Below are 20,709 nucleotides of genomic sequence, written 5' to 3'. Positions count from 1 at the left end.
GCGCAGGAGAGCAAGCACAACCAAGAGGGGGGGGGTCAGGAAAGCAAGCACAACCAACGAGGGGGAGAGGGTCAGGAGAGCAAGCACAACCAACGAGAGGGGGGGGTCAGGAGAGCAAGCACAACCAATGAGGGGAGGGGGCAGGAGAGCGAGCACATTCAACGAGGGGGGGGGCAGGAGAGCAAGCACAACCAACGAGGGGGGGGGGGTCAGGAGAGCAAGCACAACCAACGAGGGACGAGGAAGGGGGGGCAGGAGAGCAAGCAGAACCAACGAGGGGGGGCAGGAGAGCAAGCACAACCAACGAGGGGGGGGGCAGGAGAGCAAGCACAACCAACGAGGGGGGGGCAGGAGAGTAAGCACAACCAACGAGGGGGGGTCAGGAGAGCAAGCACAACCAACGAGGGGGGGCAGGAGAGCAAGCACAACCAACGAGGGGGGGCAGGAGAGCAAGCACAACCAACGAGGGGGGGCGGGAGAGCAAGCACAACCAACGTAGGGGGGGCAGGAGAGCATGCACAACCAACGAGGGGGGGCAGGAGAGCAAGCACAACCAACGAGGGGGGGCAGTAGAGCAAGCGCAACAAATGAGGGGGGTCAGGAGAGCAAGCACAACAAACGAAGGGGGGGTCAGGAGAGCAAGCACAACCAACGGGGGCCAGGAGAGCAAGCACAACCAACGAGGGGGGGCAGGAGAGCAAGCAAAACCAACGAGGGGGGGCAGGAGAGCAAGCGCAACCAACGAGGGGGGGCTGGAGAGCAAGCAAAACCAACAAGGGGGGTCGGGAGAGCAAGCACAACCAACGAGGGGGGGGGGGCAGGAGAGCAAGCACAACCAACGAGGGGGGGGCAGGAGAGCAAGCACAACCAACGAAGCGCGGGCAGGAGAGCATGCACAACCAACGAGGGGGGGCAGGAGAGCAAGCACAACCAACGAGGGGGGGCAGGAGAGCAAGCACAACCAACGGGGGGGGGCAGGAGAGCAAGCACAACCAACGTAGGGGGGGCAGGAGAGCATGCACAACCACCGAGGGGTGGGCAGGAGAGCAAGCACAACCAACGAGGGGGGGCAGGAGAGCAAGCACAACAAATGAGGGGGGTCAGGAGAGCAAGCACAACAAACGAAGGGGGGGTCAGGAGAGCAAGCACAACAAACGGGGGCAGGAGAGCAAGCACAACCAACGAGGGGGGGCAGGAGAGCAAGCAAAACCAACGAGGGGGGGCAGGAGAGCAAGCACAACCAACGAGGGGGGGCTGGAGAGTAAGCACAACCAACGAGGGGGGTCGGGAGAGCAAGCACAACCAACGAGGGGGGGCAGGAGAGCAAGCACAACCAACGAGGGGGGGGCAGGAGAGCAAGCACAACCAACGAAGCGGGGGCAGGAGAGCATGCACAACCAACGAGGGGGGGGCAGGAGAGCAAGCACAACCAACGAGGGGGGGCAGGAGAGCAAGCACAACAAATGAGGGGGGTCAGGAGAGCAAGCGCAACAAACGAAGGGGGGGGTCAGGCGAGCAAGCACAACCAACGGGGGGCAGGAGAGCAAGCACAACCAACGAGGGGGGGCAGGAGAACAAGCAAAACCAACGAGAGGGGGCAGGAGAGCAAGCACAACCAACGAGTTGGGGGCAGGAGAGCAAGCACAACAAACGAGGGGGGGTCAGGAGAGCAAGCACAACCACGAGGGGGGGGGTCAGGAGAGCAAGCACAACTAACGAGGGGGGGTCAGGAGAGCAAGCACAACATATGAGGGGGGGCAGGAGAGCAAGCACAACCAATGAGGGGGGCAGGAGAGCAAACACAACCAACGAGGGGGGCTGGAGAGCAAGCACAACCAACGAGGGGGGGGGGCAGGAGAGCAAGCACTCAACAAGGGGACACGGGGTGGAGGGAGAGCTTACCTGCGTCATCCAAGCTGCGGGCCGCGACCAGGAGAGACTCCACACAACCACATTTCTCCGAGGCAAAGCAGAAATGCCTGGGAAAAACGACCCGTGATTTTCGGATTCGGGGGCGTGGTTTTCTTTCTCTCCTCTTCCCATTGGCTGGAAGGTAAAATTCCAGCCAATGGGAAGAGGAGAGAAAGAAAGTAAAAAACACACCCCCGAATCCCAAAAAGATGGGACTTAAACTGAGTGACGCCCCTCTCCTCCAATGGCTGGCCTCCATTTAGGAAGCCAGCCAATGGAGAAGAGGGGCAGGTTTAAGCCCCTTACTGAAAAACATAAGATCTCCCCTGCAAGACTGCGCAAGCGCAGCCTTCGCAGGCGGAGACCTAAAAAAGAGACCAAAACTTTCCTAATGGACAAATTCTTCGCCAAACGATCACATTACAACCACCTCAACGACATGTTCCACCCTCCACTTCGGCATTATCCAGGGCTTTTACGGGGGATACCTACCCTGCACTCCTGGGCACCCCACGCAAGACTTGAGACTGCGTGCCTTCGTTCATAATGTATCTACCTGTTTTGTTTTTTTATCCCAAATATATCCGGGACTTTAGACTGCGTGCTTTTTTTCTTGTATAATGTATCTACCTATTTTACCCAATTGGTTTCCTCCCCTCCTAACACTTTTGTATACCACCCTCAATCCTGTAAAGCGCTCTGAATCCCTCACGGGTCTGGTTTGCGCTCTATAAAACTATTAAATAATAAAATAAATAAGTACGCGCTCCAAGTAGGACCATGTGGGCTTCTTATGCCAGAACCTAGGCACTGAAATTCCGGGGCAAGAATAGTGTAGGCGACGTGGGTATGGAAATGGCCACTGGAGAATCAAACCAAATTCTTAAATGTCCACAATGAGGCAATGTCTTTTGCACTTCCAGAGCCAGTGTGGCGCCTTCACCAAAGTGATATTCAAGCCTATAAACATACTTCGCGTTCGGACTTTTTAAATAGACTCATCTAAACTCTTCGGTTTACGAAGGAACTTAGTTTTACATGGGATGAACATGTTGTTCAGGCACTTAAGACCTCTGTGTGGTTGAGACTGAAAGACACTATTGTTTTTCAGCTGATAACTAGCAACACGCCTCTTTAGTTAATGTTTTATTGATTGAGAATCCCATTTCTCAAAGATGAACTTCTGTGAATTCAACCCCCACTTCCTAAAATAACATCTAAATTTGACATAATCCATGAACATTTTCCTCCAGTCTTATTTGTTAATTCCTGTTTTAGCCAGAAAGAACACTCAAATAATTTGAAGGTAATGTTTGATTTAGATTACAGACTGTTATTGTGTTCATCTTAAAGACCATTTAACACCCTACTCATGTCTGTTTCTGCAGGGGCCGAACTCGTTACATTTGCCTGTGGGTAGCCAAGAAAAAAGAGGTTAAAAGCAGTTATTGCTTGTTGAATGGTAACTTGTATACTGACACCAGCAAATCGTGGGGTAACCGTGAAGGTAGATCCTACTTTCTTACACGTTCTGTGCCGGGCGGCTGTCCACCGCAGCCAATGGCCCTGGACCATGTTGTGGGTACTGTACTGGGCATCTGTCGTACCCTTGCTTCATACCATGATGTGGGTACGGTGCTGGGTGGCTATCCACAGTATCTCAGGGCTGTGTACCATGATGAGGGCACTGTCCTGGGCGGCTCAGCTCCGGCCGGGGTCCCGCCAGAAGGGGGTAGAGGTGTGGGGTGCGTGTGTCTATCTGTGTGCCCTGCACTCCTGCAGCACCCTTACAAGCGCCTTCCTGCGGGTAGAGTGTGAGTGAATGCAGGAAGTGCAGCCTGAAGGACCCACCTGTGAGCATGCATGGCTGTTCATATGCTGGTCCTCCCCACAGACTCCCCCTGCTTCGGTACGCTTTATCAGACTATGAATGGCGAGGTGAGGAAGGGACAGGAGGGGGCGCACGCCCTGCCACCCGATGGGTGATATCCCCCTGGAAAGAGTCACCCTGCCCTTCCTGCCCGACAACAAGAGCTGGAGAGAGAGGGTGGAAGAGGGGGCAGCGATGAAAGGAGGAGAGAAGGGGAGACAGATGGTGGGGGGGGGCAGCAGGGGGGGTGTCACCGCCCAACACATGGAGCTTTGATGCTGGGCATGGAGGCCCTCGCCTGGCACACACATGAAAGGAGCAATGTGCCTAACACAGCCCTGGCACATGTGGGGGCGAGCCATGCCAACAAAGCTCTGTGGAGCTGCAGGAAGCACGGGTGGAAGGAAGCAGGGGGGGTCATGGAGGGGGCGAGGCAGTCTGAGGACAAGGGGGAGGGAGGGAGGCATTGTGGAGAGACTCTGAGAAGAGACACAGGGGGGGCTGTGTGGGATTCAGAGCAGCCGGTGCGGATGGTGAGACAGGAAGTATTTATTTAAGCGTTTTTCTATAGCGCGGACTTTACCCGAAGGTGTCAGAGCGCTTCACAATAGGAACAGAACTGATACAAGAGAACATTACAAGTGAACAAATTACAAAAGCAAATGCTATGTTACATGAGGCAAAAGTAACAATCGTGAGCAAACAAATACAAGAGGAGCAAACGGTGCATTACAGGAGGAACATAAATTAAAGATGGCCGGGGTGTTGGGGCTTGAGGCCCCGTTTTTATTAAAATAAAGTGCACCCAGAGACCACTTCCCTGCGTGGTGCTCTGGGGGGATCGTTGCTGCAGTTGTGTGGGGCACGATTATTAAAAAAATAAAGGTCCCAGAACCCTCGGGCCAAGTGAAGCGCTCCGGAACTTGTGCTGCGGTATGGTCGGTGTGGCTCGAGGTCCTTTTTAATAAAAATAAATGCCCCCAGAGACCGTTTCCATGCGTGGTACTCTGGGGGCTTGTGAGGCCGTGCTGGGGTTCAAGGCCCCGATTTTTTAAAATGAAGCCCCCACGGAGCCCGCTGCGCTTCATGCGGAGCTCCGGGGTTTTTGTGCGGCTGTTGTGGCTCCCAGAGTCCGCTATGCCCTGTGCGCGGCTCTGGGTGCTCCTGTGGGGTCGGGTGTGGGGCTCGAGGATCCGTTTTTTTAAAATAAAGCCCCGGAGCACTCTGCAGTGGTGCGGAGCTCCGGGGGCTGGTGCAGGATCCGGGGCATTACGGGATGGCTTTGGGCGGCCCGGGGGCTCGAGGCAATGTTTTAAAAGTGAAGCCCCCAGAGTCTCCTTACCGATGGCGCTGCTCAGGGGGCTGATTGCGGCATATACATGGATCCCACGTGGATCCCGATGGCGGCGGCTGCAGGGTACCAGACAGCTCCCCCCTCGTGACTGCAAGGGCAGGGCCTGCACCTTCCGTGATGTCACCGGGGACACCCCTGACATCACGGAAGGGGAGGGTCCAGCATTCACAGACACGAGGAGGACGCTCCATGCAGGGGGCTCCTATGTGCCTGCTGTGGCTTTTGAGGTACTTGCAGACCTAAAGAGGGGGGGGTCTGTCAATAAATAAATGTAAAAAAAAAGCAGTGGCAGGGCAACAGGGAGCTTCCTAGCAGGCCATGCCAGGGCATGCCCCGCCCCCTCCGTGATGTCTGGGGTGTCCCCGGTGACATCACGGTGAGGCGGGGCCTGCCCGAGCACACGCGACGAGGAAGCTCCTGGCCGAGCTTCCTACATGCTTATCAATAATGCTTGCTACTCAATAAATAAAAAACAAGAACAAAAGCTGCTCAAACATAAAACATCTACGGAGACACGGACAGCGGGAGGGGGGGCGGGAACATGCGGCATGATGAAAAAAGGGGCGGGACTTAAAAAAAGACACTGAAACGCCCCCGAATCGCGTTGTGACGGGGAAAGAGTGATTGACAACCAATCTCTTTCAATGGCTAGCCTCCATTTATGGAGCTAGCCATTGGAAGAGAAGGCGGGACAAAGCCCCACGCTGTAGGATCAAAAGATTCCGCCTGCGCGAGCACTGCTGCGCAGTGCTACGGCCAGGCGAAACCTAAAAAGGATGAACCTGCCTAACGACATAAAGGATTTTCATCTGCCTTCTCTTTAGATTTACTGTGCCTTCACCCTCTCTAGGGCTGGTTTCTTTCAGTGACTAGTTACTTGCGAGGGAGCATAATTTCAGTGGCACGTGCGCCGCTGCATATGATCAGTGGCATGTGTAGCTGGTGGTATTGGCTGTGAGAGTGCTTCATGTTCTCATCTGTCTGTCAGAAAATCTTTCCTTGAGCAACCACAGAATGGTGGTGTTTGCAATAAGGTGGGATTGGAAGGACTCTACAAATTGCCAACTGTTGCTGTTTGTGAAACATTTGTATTTGCTACTAGCTGTTTTGAAAAATTCACATCTTCTGGTGCACTGTCCCAGTGTCTCTGAAGCAGGAAATTGCAGTTGAGAGTACAGAGTGTCAAACTAATTTTACAGTGCAGTACAGACTAGTGGCAAACTGATGTGTTTAATCATTCTAATCTCTAACTGAACTTGTCAAATCCTAGGAAGAATAAAATCCAAGGGGTTTCTGTAAATATTGTTTTCCTCTTACATCATTTCAAATTAAAATAAATCTCAAAAAAGGGAGATGCATGATGTCTCTTATGCATTTGCTGTACGGTGGGGAAGCCTTCGTTGGACCTACCTCCAGCAGCATTCATGACACTTCAGATATGGAAAGACACGCACAAGGCTCTAAGCTGGTGAGATGCCTGACGAAAGAAACTCCACTGTGTTGCGTGATTCAGATGCCCCATGTCGCCAATCTCCAGGAATTCAAACCTTGGGACATGATAGGCATTTCCAAACAGGGAAGCGTTATGACAGGCACCACAATGACATCTTCTTTAGACCCCCAAGCAGAATATACACAGCACACAATTTTTTAGGTATTTGCAACTCTGTCACGCCCTCCTGCCCTATATCACAGAGCTCATAGAGATACCAATCTGTAGCCTGCCAGAGGCCAAAACCCTCCTGGCTGCCCTGACTACTCTTACAATCTCCCAGTTGTACTGACTGCTTATGATTAATGCACTAAATGCCTTCAGCCGCCTCTGGGAGACCTGGGAGAAAGACCAACTCTCTGATGATGACTGGAGGGAGGCCTTGGTCTCCCCCCGTGAATCCCTCATTGCCTCCTGGTTCAGACTGATACAATGGAAGTACGTCCACAGGGTATACTACACACAGGAGTGGCTGTGGAAGAGTGGAGCAATAGCCTTGCCTCACTGCCTACGGTGGGTGTCACACTGAGAGGAGGGACCTTCTCCACACAGTCTGGGCATGCCGACATTGACACCATTCTGGGAGGGGGTGATGGTGACTATGGGTGGGGAGTGTTGGGCTTGTATTTACCCAGAGAGCCGAAGTTTGTGCTCCTCCATTTCACGACGTAGGTGAATACCGATAGATATCAGACAGTAATTATGTGGCTGGGTTGGTGTTGGGGGAAAAGAGACATTGCTAGTGTTTGGAGCCTCCACAGCTAAATAAATACAAATTAGTGCTGGACAGATGCATGTCATTGAAAATCCCAATTAATACAGCTAGAGGATATCCTCACAAACATAAAATATGGGCTGTGTGGGGCCACACGGGGGCATCACCCTTCAAAGACCAGCAGATCCTCGACTTGTCCTAAATGAAGAACTCTAGGCTGACATCACTGACCGTAGAAAAGTGGGGAGGTTGGAATTGGGGGGAGTCACGGCTATCAGAACGGCAATGATGGATGCATCGGGTTGTGGCATGTGGCTTTTTTTGGGTGTGGCTGGTTATTCTTCAGTACCTTATGTTTTTACGGTGGCTGATTGTTTTCTCTATGTACCACTTGTTGCATAAAGGGAAAAACAAATAAAATGTCTTATAAGAAAAATATTAAACTGACATCAGAAAAGCAGGTTGGTGCACATTTTAAGTACCTTTTAATGTTTATTAAAAAAAAACAAATCTACAAAGTGCCTCCTGTGGTTCCAAATCTTGGCATCAGGAGGAACCTTAAACTGCCAAATTTCTTGTCCGGCTGTAGTGAATACATACACTACAGCTCATATCCTTTACTAATTTCAGTTACCTTCACTTCAAGCAGCACTTTATTCACATTCCTTCCCTGCTCTGGGTGACTTCTTTGCTCCTTCTTAGTTCCATCACCTTGGTTTCCCTATCGTACTCCTCCTAGTAGTAACACTGATTCTTTCACGAGTACATGTACTTAAATGCACAAATCTAAAGGATAGCATAGCAGACGACCAAACATGCTTTCTGAGGAAATAATGCTTATCGCCTTTTTCATGTTTTAAAGAATGTTAAGTGGTCTCATGGTTAATTGTGGAACCAGCGATTATAACTGGCCTTAATATTTCAGCAAATCGTGTAAGCCAGAGGATGATAGCCCTTTGTGTTTCTGTGCCTCATTTCCATTTCTGACAAAAAACTGGAGCTTTATAAAAGGGATGACCTGTCATTTGTAAACACGATCTAAAACCCATGATCTGCCCTCTTTTAAATGTACCGCTATAAAAAAAAAACATTTCTCACTTTTACTGGTATCCTTTCAGTGTAGGAGAATCTGACCATGTTCTCAGCTTAGTACAAATAGGTTGTTTACTGCGTCCACAGTGTTTAGCTTGTTCTCTGTTCACGGAGCCAGTGAAATCCCAGAGCAATTCAAAGATATCCCAGTAGACCTTCTCCCAATGGCAGTTTATAGTTGTATTCAATTTGCAATGTCTCCTGTGGGGCACTTAACTTCCATACATGCCTGTGCACCAACTCACAAACATTAAGCCACTAATTACGAGCCCCTGTGTGTCAGTGGATAACTGAAGAAAAATGCCTTTTATGGTATTCGCTTACAAATCGCATGTATGCGGCACAGATCAATGTATTGAATACAGAAACAACATCAATTGCTTTCATCTTTGTGTTGAATAATCTTTATAAAGTTAGCATATATAAGAACACCGTTTCAAAGTAAACTAGTGTTTGCGTAAAAAAACATCAAAATATGATCATACAAGACAGTCTTTGGTACACCACGTGTGATCATATGGAAACCATCACCAATCAAAGTGTGGTAAGTAAGAGGGATGCAAATTAAAATGTAGACCTTGCACTTATTTTTTAGGGGACCAATATTGAGCAGTCATATATGTCATAATCTGAATATTGCTTGGTCCTTGCTTTTGGTACATGTATTTATAGTTAAATGGGCCTTAATAGACCACCAGTGAATGAAGTTAGAAGTACTGTGATAAAATGGAGGGGTGATCAATTAGGATTAGGCGGTGTGTATTACTGCATAATACTGAGCCCCGTTTTGCTTCACTGCTCAACTCTGTCATTTGCCATATTATTATCATATCTTTAATTTGTTAACCTTTGCTTTTTCAGGTGGAATTTTCCTATCCTCCCATAATCCCAGAGGAGGGACATGATAGCCACAGCTTACCGGAGGAATGGAAGTACCTGCCTTTCCTTGCACTGCCAGATGGAGCTCACAACTACCAAGAAGGTACTTTGTCCATTAAAAGCAAATCTGAGTAATGCAGGAGACGTTTCTTCATTGAGTGGATTCACGATCATCACTTTCTTTTTGGGTGCAGATTTTTAAATCGCCTTGTAATTAGTAAATCCTTTGTGTTCATTTTGACTTCATGCAGTCACCACAGCACATCAGTTGGAGCATTCTTTATTGTCTTTTTTGAGTGTAAACTACAGCTCACATGGCCAATGGAACAAGGAGTGTTTCCAACTCCTGCTGCAGAGATTCCAGGAGTATGGCTCAATTAAAAACTGCTCTTTGTTTTCCAAATTACCATGGTGGTTAAAACACCAGCTCCTGTCTCATCATGATGTGAAGGCTTCTCCCCCTGCTTTAACTAAGTCGCTGCATTGAACTGACCATGGCCTTGCTGTTGCTGAGAAACGAATACTATTGTTTGTAGTGGCTAGCTCTCAGAATGGAATCTCTGGCCCCTCAGATGAAACACACCTGCCCAACCTGAGCAGATTTATTCAATTACCAACTTGAGCACCCCCTCCTTGCCATCTTCATTAGTCCAAAACTCTTCAGTCCTTTACCCTTCCCGCCATCCTTCCCACAAGTGACTACATCCAATATCATTGTCATCATACTCTACATTTCTAGCATTAGGTGCATGTGACACTTCAAAGCAATTCTCCTGTAATGTGGAGCATAATGTGTCAATCCACAGAACTCAACCCACATCCGGGTGCCAGGATGTGAATCGAGAGGTTGTCACTATTTTGAAGCACAAACTTGTTGCCCAAAATGAAGAGTCTGCTCCCAGCCTATACTCGCATGCATCATTATCAATAACGCATACCTTGCAGAGGAAAAAAGGTCTCAAGGTGGGGGACATTGACTTCACCAAACTGAAGGCTTTTTCATGATCACTGCCCCACATATACTCTGCCCATTACGTACGAGTTTGCTCAGTGGTTCCAGGATTGTTGTAAAACCTTGGACAGACTTTAAGTTTTACTCGCAAGGGCCATGAAAGGATGCAAGGTGGAGATGAATTCTTGATGGCCTACACCAGTGACCCTTTAGATATTTCTCCTTGTTGTGATAAGGAGTACACAAGGTACTCAATATGAGTCTGGAAGAGATGACACTTATCACGTGACAATACCAGATCACTTCTCTTCTACTCGGAATATACCTCGCTTAGAATGTCCAAATGTCCCTTGCATCCTTAGTAATCACTAAGATGTAATCTTGGAAACATCTGACATTTTCTTCCAAGTCTTTAAACAGGTGGTATATACGACACTGGAAAATAGACCGTTCTTCTGTATTGGAATAGGCCAAATGGCACAATAAAGGCAGTCAATGGTGTTGTTTCTTCAAACAGATCAAATTCATGATACTTGTGCCACAGGTCAAATGTGGGAAAGACAGCGGCACCCTCTAAAATAGAGCTTGGTTCATTAAATTTGGGACGTCTGTGGTTATCAATAGCATACATAGACTTGAGGGCATTAAACTCACACGTTAAGTAAAACCTCCAGTACTATTCTTGGCCAATGCAACAGATGACACTAATTCAGGGGATTCAATTCCCTGTTGATGCGGTCTCTCAAAACTCCTCAAGAAAATGTTACATATCCTTCACACACAAATTGGCTTCCCCCTCAATCCTTGGCTCATGGGAATGGCCACCTGCTTAAGTTTAATATGGTAAACAAAACCTGAAAGATTTCCTAAGCTTCCTACAAACACACTTAGGAAGGCATTAAGTATCATAGGTCTATAATATTGTTTACATACTCCTACCGCTAAAACAGGGATCTTATGCTCTGCTATTCAAAACAGTCTGCACCTGTCTCTGGTTGTTCCAGCCTAAAATAAAGATATATATATATATATATATAACACACACACACAACACACAACACACAACACACAACACAACACACCACACCCTCCCTCCCCTCCCTCCCTCCTGTGACATACATTTGAATCCTTCCAGATCTTTCCTTGAATATATTCTGTGCTGGTAAATTGCCATTGAAGTTGTATGCTGCTCTCATCTACGGCAACTGCACGGATAACCAAAGAATAAAGTATGTCAGATTGTGATACAAATAAGATATCAAACCTTTTCTGAATAAAGCTCATGCAGGGAGGCCCATGACACTCTAGTCATGCCACAAAACATGTTGTACGCATATTAATGGAATATCTGTACCATCCTCCAGTTTGTCATTCGATTCACAAACCACGATTAAAATATCACTAGGGCTTGGAGCATACTCCTCTGGCTATTTCTTGACAGGTATAGATATATCGCTATTTTATGCCATCCTGAGTTTTATAGTTCGCTTGAGGTCTTTGCAAGTGCCCCCAAAGTAACTATGCATCCGCAGATATTGCACTTTATCCCAAGCTGGGAAGTTCTTTGAAGAAGCATTATGTGAGGCACTGCCACAATGATAATAAGACCACTTGGACTAAGAGCTTCTCATTCTCAGTGGTTGAAATGTGTCCTATTTGCCGCTGACATTGCACGCCTCATTCACTTTGCAATCAACTTTGTCCACATTCACTTCTTTCAACCAGGAAACAGACTGTTCAACGGCTTTTGACAATTTAATAACTTTTTTAAATGTGGGGTTACCAGTGACATGACACATAACGTTTCCTTGATACATTTGCTTTTAATATTGACCATCAGTTTGCCTCTCATCATCTCATCTGTGGTTCCCTAAAAGCTTTATGGTGCCGATCAACGCCTCAAAGCAAGAGGTGGGGTGAACTCTTCAGAAGTCTTTGTCTCCTTTACAAAAAAAATGTTCATTACTTTTCAAGCGTGATGCTTATTGATGACTTCAGATGGTTTTCTGGTCTCAGTATTGCGTGTTGGAATTCGTCATATGCATCTTCGTCCTCTGGTTCATCTACTTTGGATAATGTTCAGAATGTTTCCACCCCATCCAGACCCATGGCAACGGAGGAAATCTTCATTTTACCGGTATCAGTAGCCACAAGATGTTTCTGGAATTCCCCCTTCCATCTTTGCCTGGGGACAAAAGGACCACCTTTATTCTTTAAAAATTGTTGAGGGGGGAGGGAGTGTTCAAATTGCATTTTGGAATAGGCACACAAACCCAATTGGCACTTGTAGCTCCAATTACATGGGGCCAGGAATGGAGGGGCACCACTTGGTTAGGACTCGCAGAAGGCAAAGTTCAGGTGCAGGGGTCCAGAAGATTGAAGCCTTTTGTGTTCTTAAGTCTCTGATCAGGAGGCCAGCCAACTAGCCCTTGGAGTAACTGGTGGTCATGATGTAAGTCCACTCCTTCTCACTCCAGCAGCTGAGTAGCAGGGAAGCAGCCTTTATGCAGCAGAACAGCACCGCAGTCCTTCTTCTGAGTCTTCCACAGGTCCAGTAGTGTACTGAAGAGTTAGGTCTGAAGGTCCAAAACGTATACCTGTTGCCCACTTTAAAGTGGAAGAAGCTCCTAGAATCCTCCACCTACAGATGAGTCTGGTATTTCCTACCTCCTTGCCCTGGCCACAGCGTGTCTGCGGGCACAAAAGACTAGTGTGAAACCATTTGTGAGTGCTGCGGCAGAGTATCTGTGGTGTGCAGGTGTGGTAGATGACAGCTCTGCCCCCTATCCAGTCAGAGATGGCCCATTCGGCCAAAAGCTAATCCCCTTTGTCTCACTGTCTAGGAGTAATACACAAAGACCAGCTGCCAGCTACACCTAGTCATGTGACCCATGATACAGTCTGCGTCCAACAATTAGGTTGTGACAAGAAAATGACACCTTCTGAAAGTGGCTTTTCAGAATTGTGACTTCAAATCCAGCTTTACTATTAAAGAGGGTTTAACATTACAATTCCTTGGAGACCAAATGTAACTACCTGCTCCAAATTGAATGTTAGCACGTATTAAATGTAATAAGATGACCCAATGCTATCATGTGGGAGAGACAGGCCTTGCAGTACTGTAGAAACAAATGTAAGAGTTTTTCACCACCAGGACAAGTTAAAAGGACATGTCCAACTTTTTAAATGCACTGCACCCTGCCCTTTGGGCTGTGTAGGGCCTACCCCAGGGGTTTTTCACATGTATTAGAAAGAAAGGAAGGTTGAGTCCTGGCAAAACGTTTATTTTGTCAGGTCGAAATGACAGTGTAAAAGTGCACTTATAGGCTGCCACGGCAGGCCTGAGACATGTTTTAAAAGGGCTACTTAAGTAGGTGGCACAATAAGTGCTGCAGGTTCAAAAGTAGCATTTAATTTACCAGCCCTGGATATATGGTCTACGACTTTACTAGGGAATTATACGTACATTAAATATACCGATGAGGATGTTTAAAGGAGAGAGTACAAACACTTTAGCACTGATTAGCAGTTGTAAAAGGCACAGAGTCCTCAAAGCGAACTAAAACGGGTACAGAAAACAGGAGGCTGGAGGCAAAAAGTTTGGGGATGACTCTTTAGAGAGAGTAATGTCCAAAACCTGACCTTGGTGTCATATCCGACGCCTGTTATGTTGTATTATAAATGAAAGTGTACACAGACCTGTATTGTTAACACTTGTACTCCAGAATTTGTTTCTGAATGTGTGACCAAATGTGAGAAATTCTGTAATACTCTTTGTGCTTCATGTGGATAGGGATGATTTCATATGGGTATTAGACTCAGGGCTAGGCAGGTATGTGATGTGTAGCACTTATAAGTCTCTCAGAACTGATAAATGAGTTGTACATACTGTATCTCTGAAGAGAACGATATACGAGTCGCACAAAATATGTGGTCTTCCCTAGGGTATGTAAATTTCACAGAAGAGTAAGATTCATGGTGATAGTACTTTGAGACTGCCCTGTCTGACAAATCCCATTTGTCATGCAGGAGCAGTCCATTTTATCCACATATGGCTATCCCTGCCGGGAAAATTATTGGGCTCATGCAGAATGACAGGACAAATGCTGAGTAAGAATCTTTTTGATTGCTTTGGAGATGAATGATGACATGGTTCCAGGGAAGGAGTTGATGTTTGAGGGTATTTGCAGGAATGCAGTAGTTGGAGGTCGAGAAAACTTTAGCTGATAGGCTTATGAGACTATGTCAGACTTAAGGATTACAACAAATGATTCACACATGATGATTGGGGCAAGAAGCAAACCCCACACTTACCAAAGATTTTCTGAAAGTAACAAACGTTCATGTTTTGTTTTGAGGTGCAGAAGTATGCAGGGGTCAGTCACCTCACCCACCTTTTAGAACAGCAAAAGCTAATTCTATTTAATAAAATGTAAGAGTTACTTCGCACCCTCCACAAAGTGAGTACCTCACGCTTCTGAAAATAACTCAAGACATTTTTGTAGTTACTTTTTCGTTTTGTTTTCGCACGTCAGTCCTTGTACTGCTAATTATAAATGTATTTTATTATATCCATAAATGTTCATAGAGTTGCTTGTAACAATTAAATAAACAATTAAAGTAAGCCATTCTAACCTTTCACTTACTTACATCCTGTGAAGCCTTGCTTATTGTTTAAAACACTAAATGAGAAATAGCGATATACATTTCCATGAAGCCTTGTTCCGTATTTTAAAAAAATGCTTGGAAAGGTCATTCAAAACAGTACAGATAGAACAAAAATACATTAGCCCGCTGAATTATCACCATGCAATGAATAGCGATATTAATTAATGTGCATTTATATTTAAAACCCACAAATGAACTCATAGAATTAAAAAAGGGGATACCTAGAAAGGAAAATATGATTGTTATAATACATGGGATTCTGTATTCCCTGTGTTATTCAGGTCTCTAATTTCTTACTAGAATAAGTTATTACAGTCGAGTTCTGACATCACATGCCTTATGCCAGAGCCCGTAACCAATGTGAAAGGCCGGTCCGGTCACGGAGCATAATTAAAACAGCTGAAAAAAAGCAATGAAAACGGAACATTGCTCTTCTTTTTCCTGCTCTATTTAAATAGCTTACAGTGACGAGTAGAGAGGCTATGTTTGTTTTTTGCACTCCTTGGATAGAGAAAAGCTAGAATCTTTCTGCATATTTCTGCACATTGCGAACTACTGCAGCTTGAAAAAAAAATGACTGGCATTGAACGGTTTCTAATATCGGTTTAAAACACATATCTAACAGGTTTTTGATTTTGCATTGGATCTTTTATTTTTATACTTCATGTTTGCAAACGTGCTCGCTCGTTCATATGGAGGAGCTATGCCCCAAGGTTTTAAGTGGTTTGTGAGAAAGGTGATGGTGTGACCATGTATGATATTTGATAAAGTACCCCCTGGCATTGCAAGTCACCTCGGAGTTCCATAACCATATAAAGGAACTCAGCCTTCAGCCTTGTTACTCTATATGATTATGTAGCTCCTCTGTGATATGCAATATCCTCATAGTGTACGACAGGCGATCCTTTACCCCTTATATAATAGACCCCCATAATAGACATTGATTAGATGACAGATTTCCTTGCTGAAGCCAACCTTGCTGGACTTACCAGTAGGAAGATGGGTGTACTGGAGACCCTAGACAGAACATGAGATCAATCGAGCAATAGAGTTCACTGAAGGCAGACAAGATGCAGAAAAATGGCAGCCTCCCTGATGAGTTTTATCCAGTCATTACAAATCAGCTGTTGTCCATAGTGCTAGCCAGACATGGAGAAGCATAGGAAACTGAAACACTAACAGGATACTGGAAGCAATACCAATATTTCTTCTCAACTCTTCATCTCATTACCCTGCAAAACAAGTTACCTTTTGTATGTCCCAGAGATCTCAATAGATAATTCACTTGGATACTAAGGTTTTGAGTAAAGTCCTGGCAAATAGGGCTAGTTTGAGGGACCAGAGAAGGGTGTCTACTTCTTCTTCGTATTTCCTCTATGTCAAAGCTGCTTGCCTGTATCCTTAGAATCCATGGTGTGCAAGTGTATAGCAGTCGCTGGCAATCAGCATCTCTATACTTATATAAAGATGTAAATGTACAATAGACTTATCGAATTTACTGCTGTCGAGGTCGAAATCTGTTCTTTTCTGATACCTTGTACTAGTATTTTTGCATAACAACATGTTATAATATTATGTTATGTTATTTCATGAGGACCAATTTCATCCCTAATAGTGTTGTCTCTGTGCTAAAATACAAAACCCTATTCTCATTACAAAACAGATAAGTGTGAGCAGGAATGCTTTGACGGATTGTTTGAAGGCATGGTGTGTTGATCGCCAATAGATTGGAACAGAGTTTCACACTTTTGCTGCTGTAACAGAAAATGAACAGCCTCTCTAGGGATTCATTTTTAGAATGATTGAAATAATGTGTGAGGCAATGTTCGACATCCTTGCATTGCTTTTACAGATTTAAGCAATTACAATTTAAAGTGGTCCCATTATTATGAGCAACCCTACGCACAATACACAGTGCATTCATTTTATTCAATCTCCAACAATCAATCAATCAATCAGAGTACTTGTAGAGCGCTACTTACCGGTGAGGGTCTCAAGAGGTGCTGAGGGGAGGGGGGGGGGGGGGGGTTTGGGTGCTGCTACTGCTCGAAGAGCCAGGTCTTGAGGAGTCTTCTGAAGGCAACAGGTTGTTGTGTGTCAGAATATCCTGTGCAGATATGTTGCCTCAAGTAAATGTTATGTATAAATATCATATACAGAAGTATTGTCCCATTGTGTGTAGATTTTCTATTCTTTTTACATTATTTTTATTAAACAAAAGCTTTGAAACACACTTTGCATGGAAATTGTCTGACATTTATCGTGAGGGTTCCAGTTCCCTCACGCTCACCCAGTACTGTTATTCCAATTACAAAATAGAGTAGTTATATTCAACTACAATGTCATTACATAGCATTATAAATCCCCTGGCACAAAACCCTGCCCTTTTTAACGTCAGTGACCATAAGGTCCTCAATAGCCCCTATACCCCACCCAGTGACCCCAGATCTAATCCCATTTCCGCAAGCATCCCGACTCTGACACACCACTTTTTCAGCTGCCAGCACCAATCAAGATCCACCTTCCACTCCGCGACCCCCAGGAGGTCGGTCCGCTCCCCAGGACCTGGCTGTACTCCATTTCGATTTTCTATTGGTAACTCGAATGTAGTAATATTTTTGTGGAATTATATTTAGAGCAAAATATTTGTCGGATGTTAAGCTAACCACATCCTAATAGGGAGCCAGTGTGATATTAGAAAACTTGTGCTTATGTGACTGGAGTGCCACAATCTGCAGAGAACCCCATTATCAGCATTTTGAAGGTGGTGCACGTTGGACATAGATGGCTTGTTTCTATAGGTGCATCTCAGACATTTCAATCTTTTCTTGATGGTGTGGAAGTGGATGAAACTAGGAAGTAGTAGCTGGGCATACCCTACTGACTGGTAGGTGTTTGTTGCTGTTCCTCCTCCCCGGGAGGGTGACCCCCTAGCTGTTCGTAGATTACATAGTAATAGTAATTAATGTACACTGTAAATTATTCGCTCCTTCGCACTGCTCATTTCACGGCGAATGTGGGACCAGCTACACCACTCAGCGGCCCTTACAAGAGATATTGCCGACCGTTGTGGCAGCTTTTCGTTATCTCTGAAGGAGCGAATGATTTACAGTGTACATTAATTTTACTGACCTTCTTGGCGGCCATAACACTTCCTTAATGCACTTATTTGTGTTGACTATTTCGGCTTGAGGCCAATTAATTTGCGTCCCGCTGGATTGGGAGCCGGCTGGCCCAACCTTTGATGCCTTCCCCATGAGTTACTTGCCCCGCCTCACCCCCCACGTCCTGATGAAGACCTCGTTCTAAGGCCCTACGGTCACCTACTTATTTATCTGGGGTCGAAACGTCGACAGACCTTCAAACCTGTCAACAGCCTGCGCAACCTACATACTAGACAGTCATACTAGCATAGTTCAGCATGTTGTCGGATTTAATGAGATATGATCATTGTGGAGAAGTGTGGCTATGGAGAAGTGTGGCTCAATGGTTAGAGCAGGCAGACCTTGATGCAGAGCTCTGGCCAGGGACCAGGGTTCAATTCCCGCCTCGGTGGTTCTCGGGCTCATTAATTCCCCTGACCGGATATTCTCGCCTCAGTGCCTATTCTGATCATGGGTCCCGCGCTGCAACTCTGGGCAATAGCTTGCTTAGTCTTCACAACGGCCCCCACAACGCGAGGGATGCCTGGTCTGCACCATGGGGGTGCCCAGCAGTGGACACTTCACAGGGAAAGCCAGGAAGGGTTCCCTTGCGGTATTCGTACAAGCGCCGGGAAACCCACTGCGGGTAGCTGTGCGCTATACAAGTACAAAAACATTTACATTTACATTGTATGTCTCTCTCTGTAGCTGGCTCTCTGGTGAAGCCAGGGTTTAGTAATTGTACTTAAGCATAGCTTTTGAAGTTGTGAAATTGTATATACTGTGTTCTAGACTTGCACTTTTTTCCTACTTCACTACCCACTCCTCCTCACCCTCTCACTGCTTGGGGCACAACATTTTTTTATGAGGATGTTGAAATGACATATTCATTATGTTCTGTATTCTGAAACACACTGTGATTAAATAACAAGTGTGCTAATGCAATATGTGTAATTTTGTGTATATTCGCACTATTTTTGATTTAAACTATATATTACATACTGGGAACCCCTTTCTCTTTGTACCGTAAAGCACCTAGGTCCCAGTGACTTTATTGGGTATACCCCCTCTCTTGTACTACAATAGCAGCATGGCAGGCAATAGGACGGTTTGCGGATAAGCTGCCCATCTATGCCCCAGTGATGCTGATGGAGCACTATATGGCGCTGTCTGTAACTCAGGAAACTGGCCCCATGCGTCTGCTGAACGAGGTGGGTCTGAGCACAATGCAGGATCTTTATCCGGGTGGTACGTTCCTCATCGCGGAGGATTTGCCCTACATTGCCAACCCCACACTACTTTTTAGATTTGCGGTCCACAGATTAAGGTACGATGTCAAATCACATTATCATACATACCCAGCCGAACCTCTGACCCTACAATCTTAACAACTTATACTCAGAACACCCACATGTAAGAAGCTCATCACGAGATTGTACAGGGCAATAAGGGCCAAAACTACCACCATTTCAGACGAGAGCCTTTCCCGTTGGAACACTGTGCTGACCCCCCCTGTGACACTTGCGGAATGGGAGCACGTGTGCAGTCTGACCAGCAAACTCACTCCTAATGGGAACCTCCACATGTTTCATTTTAAGTATTTGCATCAGGTATACCACACGCCCCTCGCTTACACAAATATGGCTTGAGAGATACTAGTAGCTGTAAACGATGTGGCCAGACAGAAGCGGATTTTATGCTTCTTGCATGGGAATGTGGGAGGGTGGCCCGCCATTGGGAACAAGTGACGCAGAAAATACAGGAAAATGTTGTGGCTGCAAATCCAATGTACACCATTAGCCTGCCTTTTATGTTATGTTCCACATGTGAGAGGGGTTATAGGGAAGTTTTTACGTATTGCTTTACTTTTAGCTAAACGTAGAGATGCTTTAACGTGGGAAGCCACACTGGCGCTGAAATTGGGCCACTGGATCAGACACATGGTATACTGTAAGGAAAACCTTGAGCTGTATGCGGAGGAATTGCCAATTTCATCCAGACCCAGACACATTTGGGAGCCGTTGCGACAGTACCTGCAGCGACTGGCCTCATCTGACTTGCAGAATTAGGAGTGAATGAACACCACGCTCATAATGTTTCTCGAATGCACGTGGTACACTGGACTTGACACTCTTGTATGCTATGTATTAGATCCTATGGTGTCTACTGTTTCTGATATATCATTGGCTGGAATGGCGTAATCTTTAGTTTGTATCATGGTAATGATGCTTATTATTTTGGAAATGCAACAAAAAAGAGAAAAACTGGGCATCTAAGATGAGCCATCTGTCCCTTTGTTTAGTTACCAGCAAGTTCAAGTCTCGAGATCCAGAGCCAAACCTTGATCCAACTGGATGTGGCACTACACACTACCATTATTTCAGTCTTTATGGGGTTGAGTTAGAACCAGTACTGGCAGATAATGCCATCTGGTGAATTTAAGTTCATCGCCAGAAAAGGCAGACAAGTGTTTAAGTAGAAACTAGTTGCAACCAGCTTAATTGAATACCTGAACCCCAAAAGACCGAACTAAAGGTAGTAGGTGAGCATTATAGAATCAAGGCGACGCAGCAAACCCCAGGGTAACAAGCGCAATTCATCTCTTACTGGTTAGTAAAGGAGGAAGGGTAACT

At 46.1% G+C, this 20,709-nt stretch overlaps 1 protein-coding gene across 1 annotated transcript in view; it reads left to right on the top strand.

The window, feature by feature from the left end:
- Positions 1–20,709, top strand: part of AVL9 (AVL9 cell migration associated) — a 397,244-nt gene that overhangs the window by 134,747 nt on the left and 241,788 nt on the right. Inside the window, exon 2 of the mRNA XM_078688247.1 lies at positions 9,296–9,416. Coding sequence (XP_078544373.1) covers positions 9,296–9,416 — 121 coding nt within the window. The remainder of the gene's footprint in view (positions 1–9,295; positions 9,417–20,709) is intronic.

Source organism: Lissotriton helveticus, chromosome 4_1, assembly GCF_964261635.1.
Source record: "Lissotriton helveticus chromosome 4_1, aLisHel1.1, whole genome shotgun sequence".
NCBI lineage: Eukaryota > Metazoa > Chordata > Amphibia > Caudata > Salamandridae > Lissotriton > Lissotriton helveticus.
Note: the sequence above shows the minus strand (reverse complement) of the source record. Positions and strands in the feature narration are given on the sequence as shown.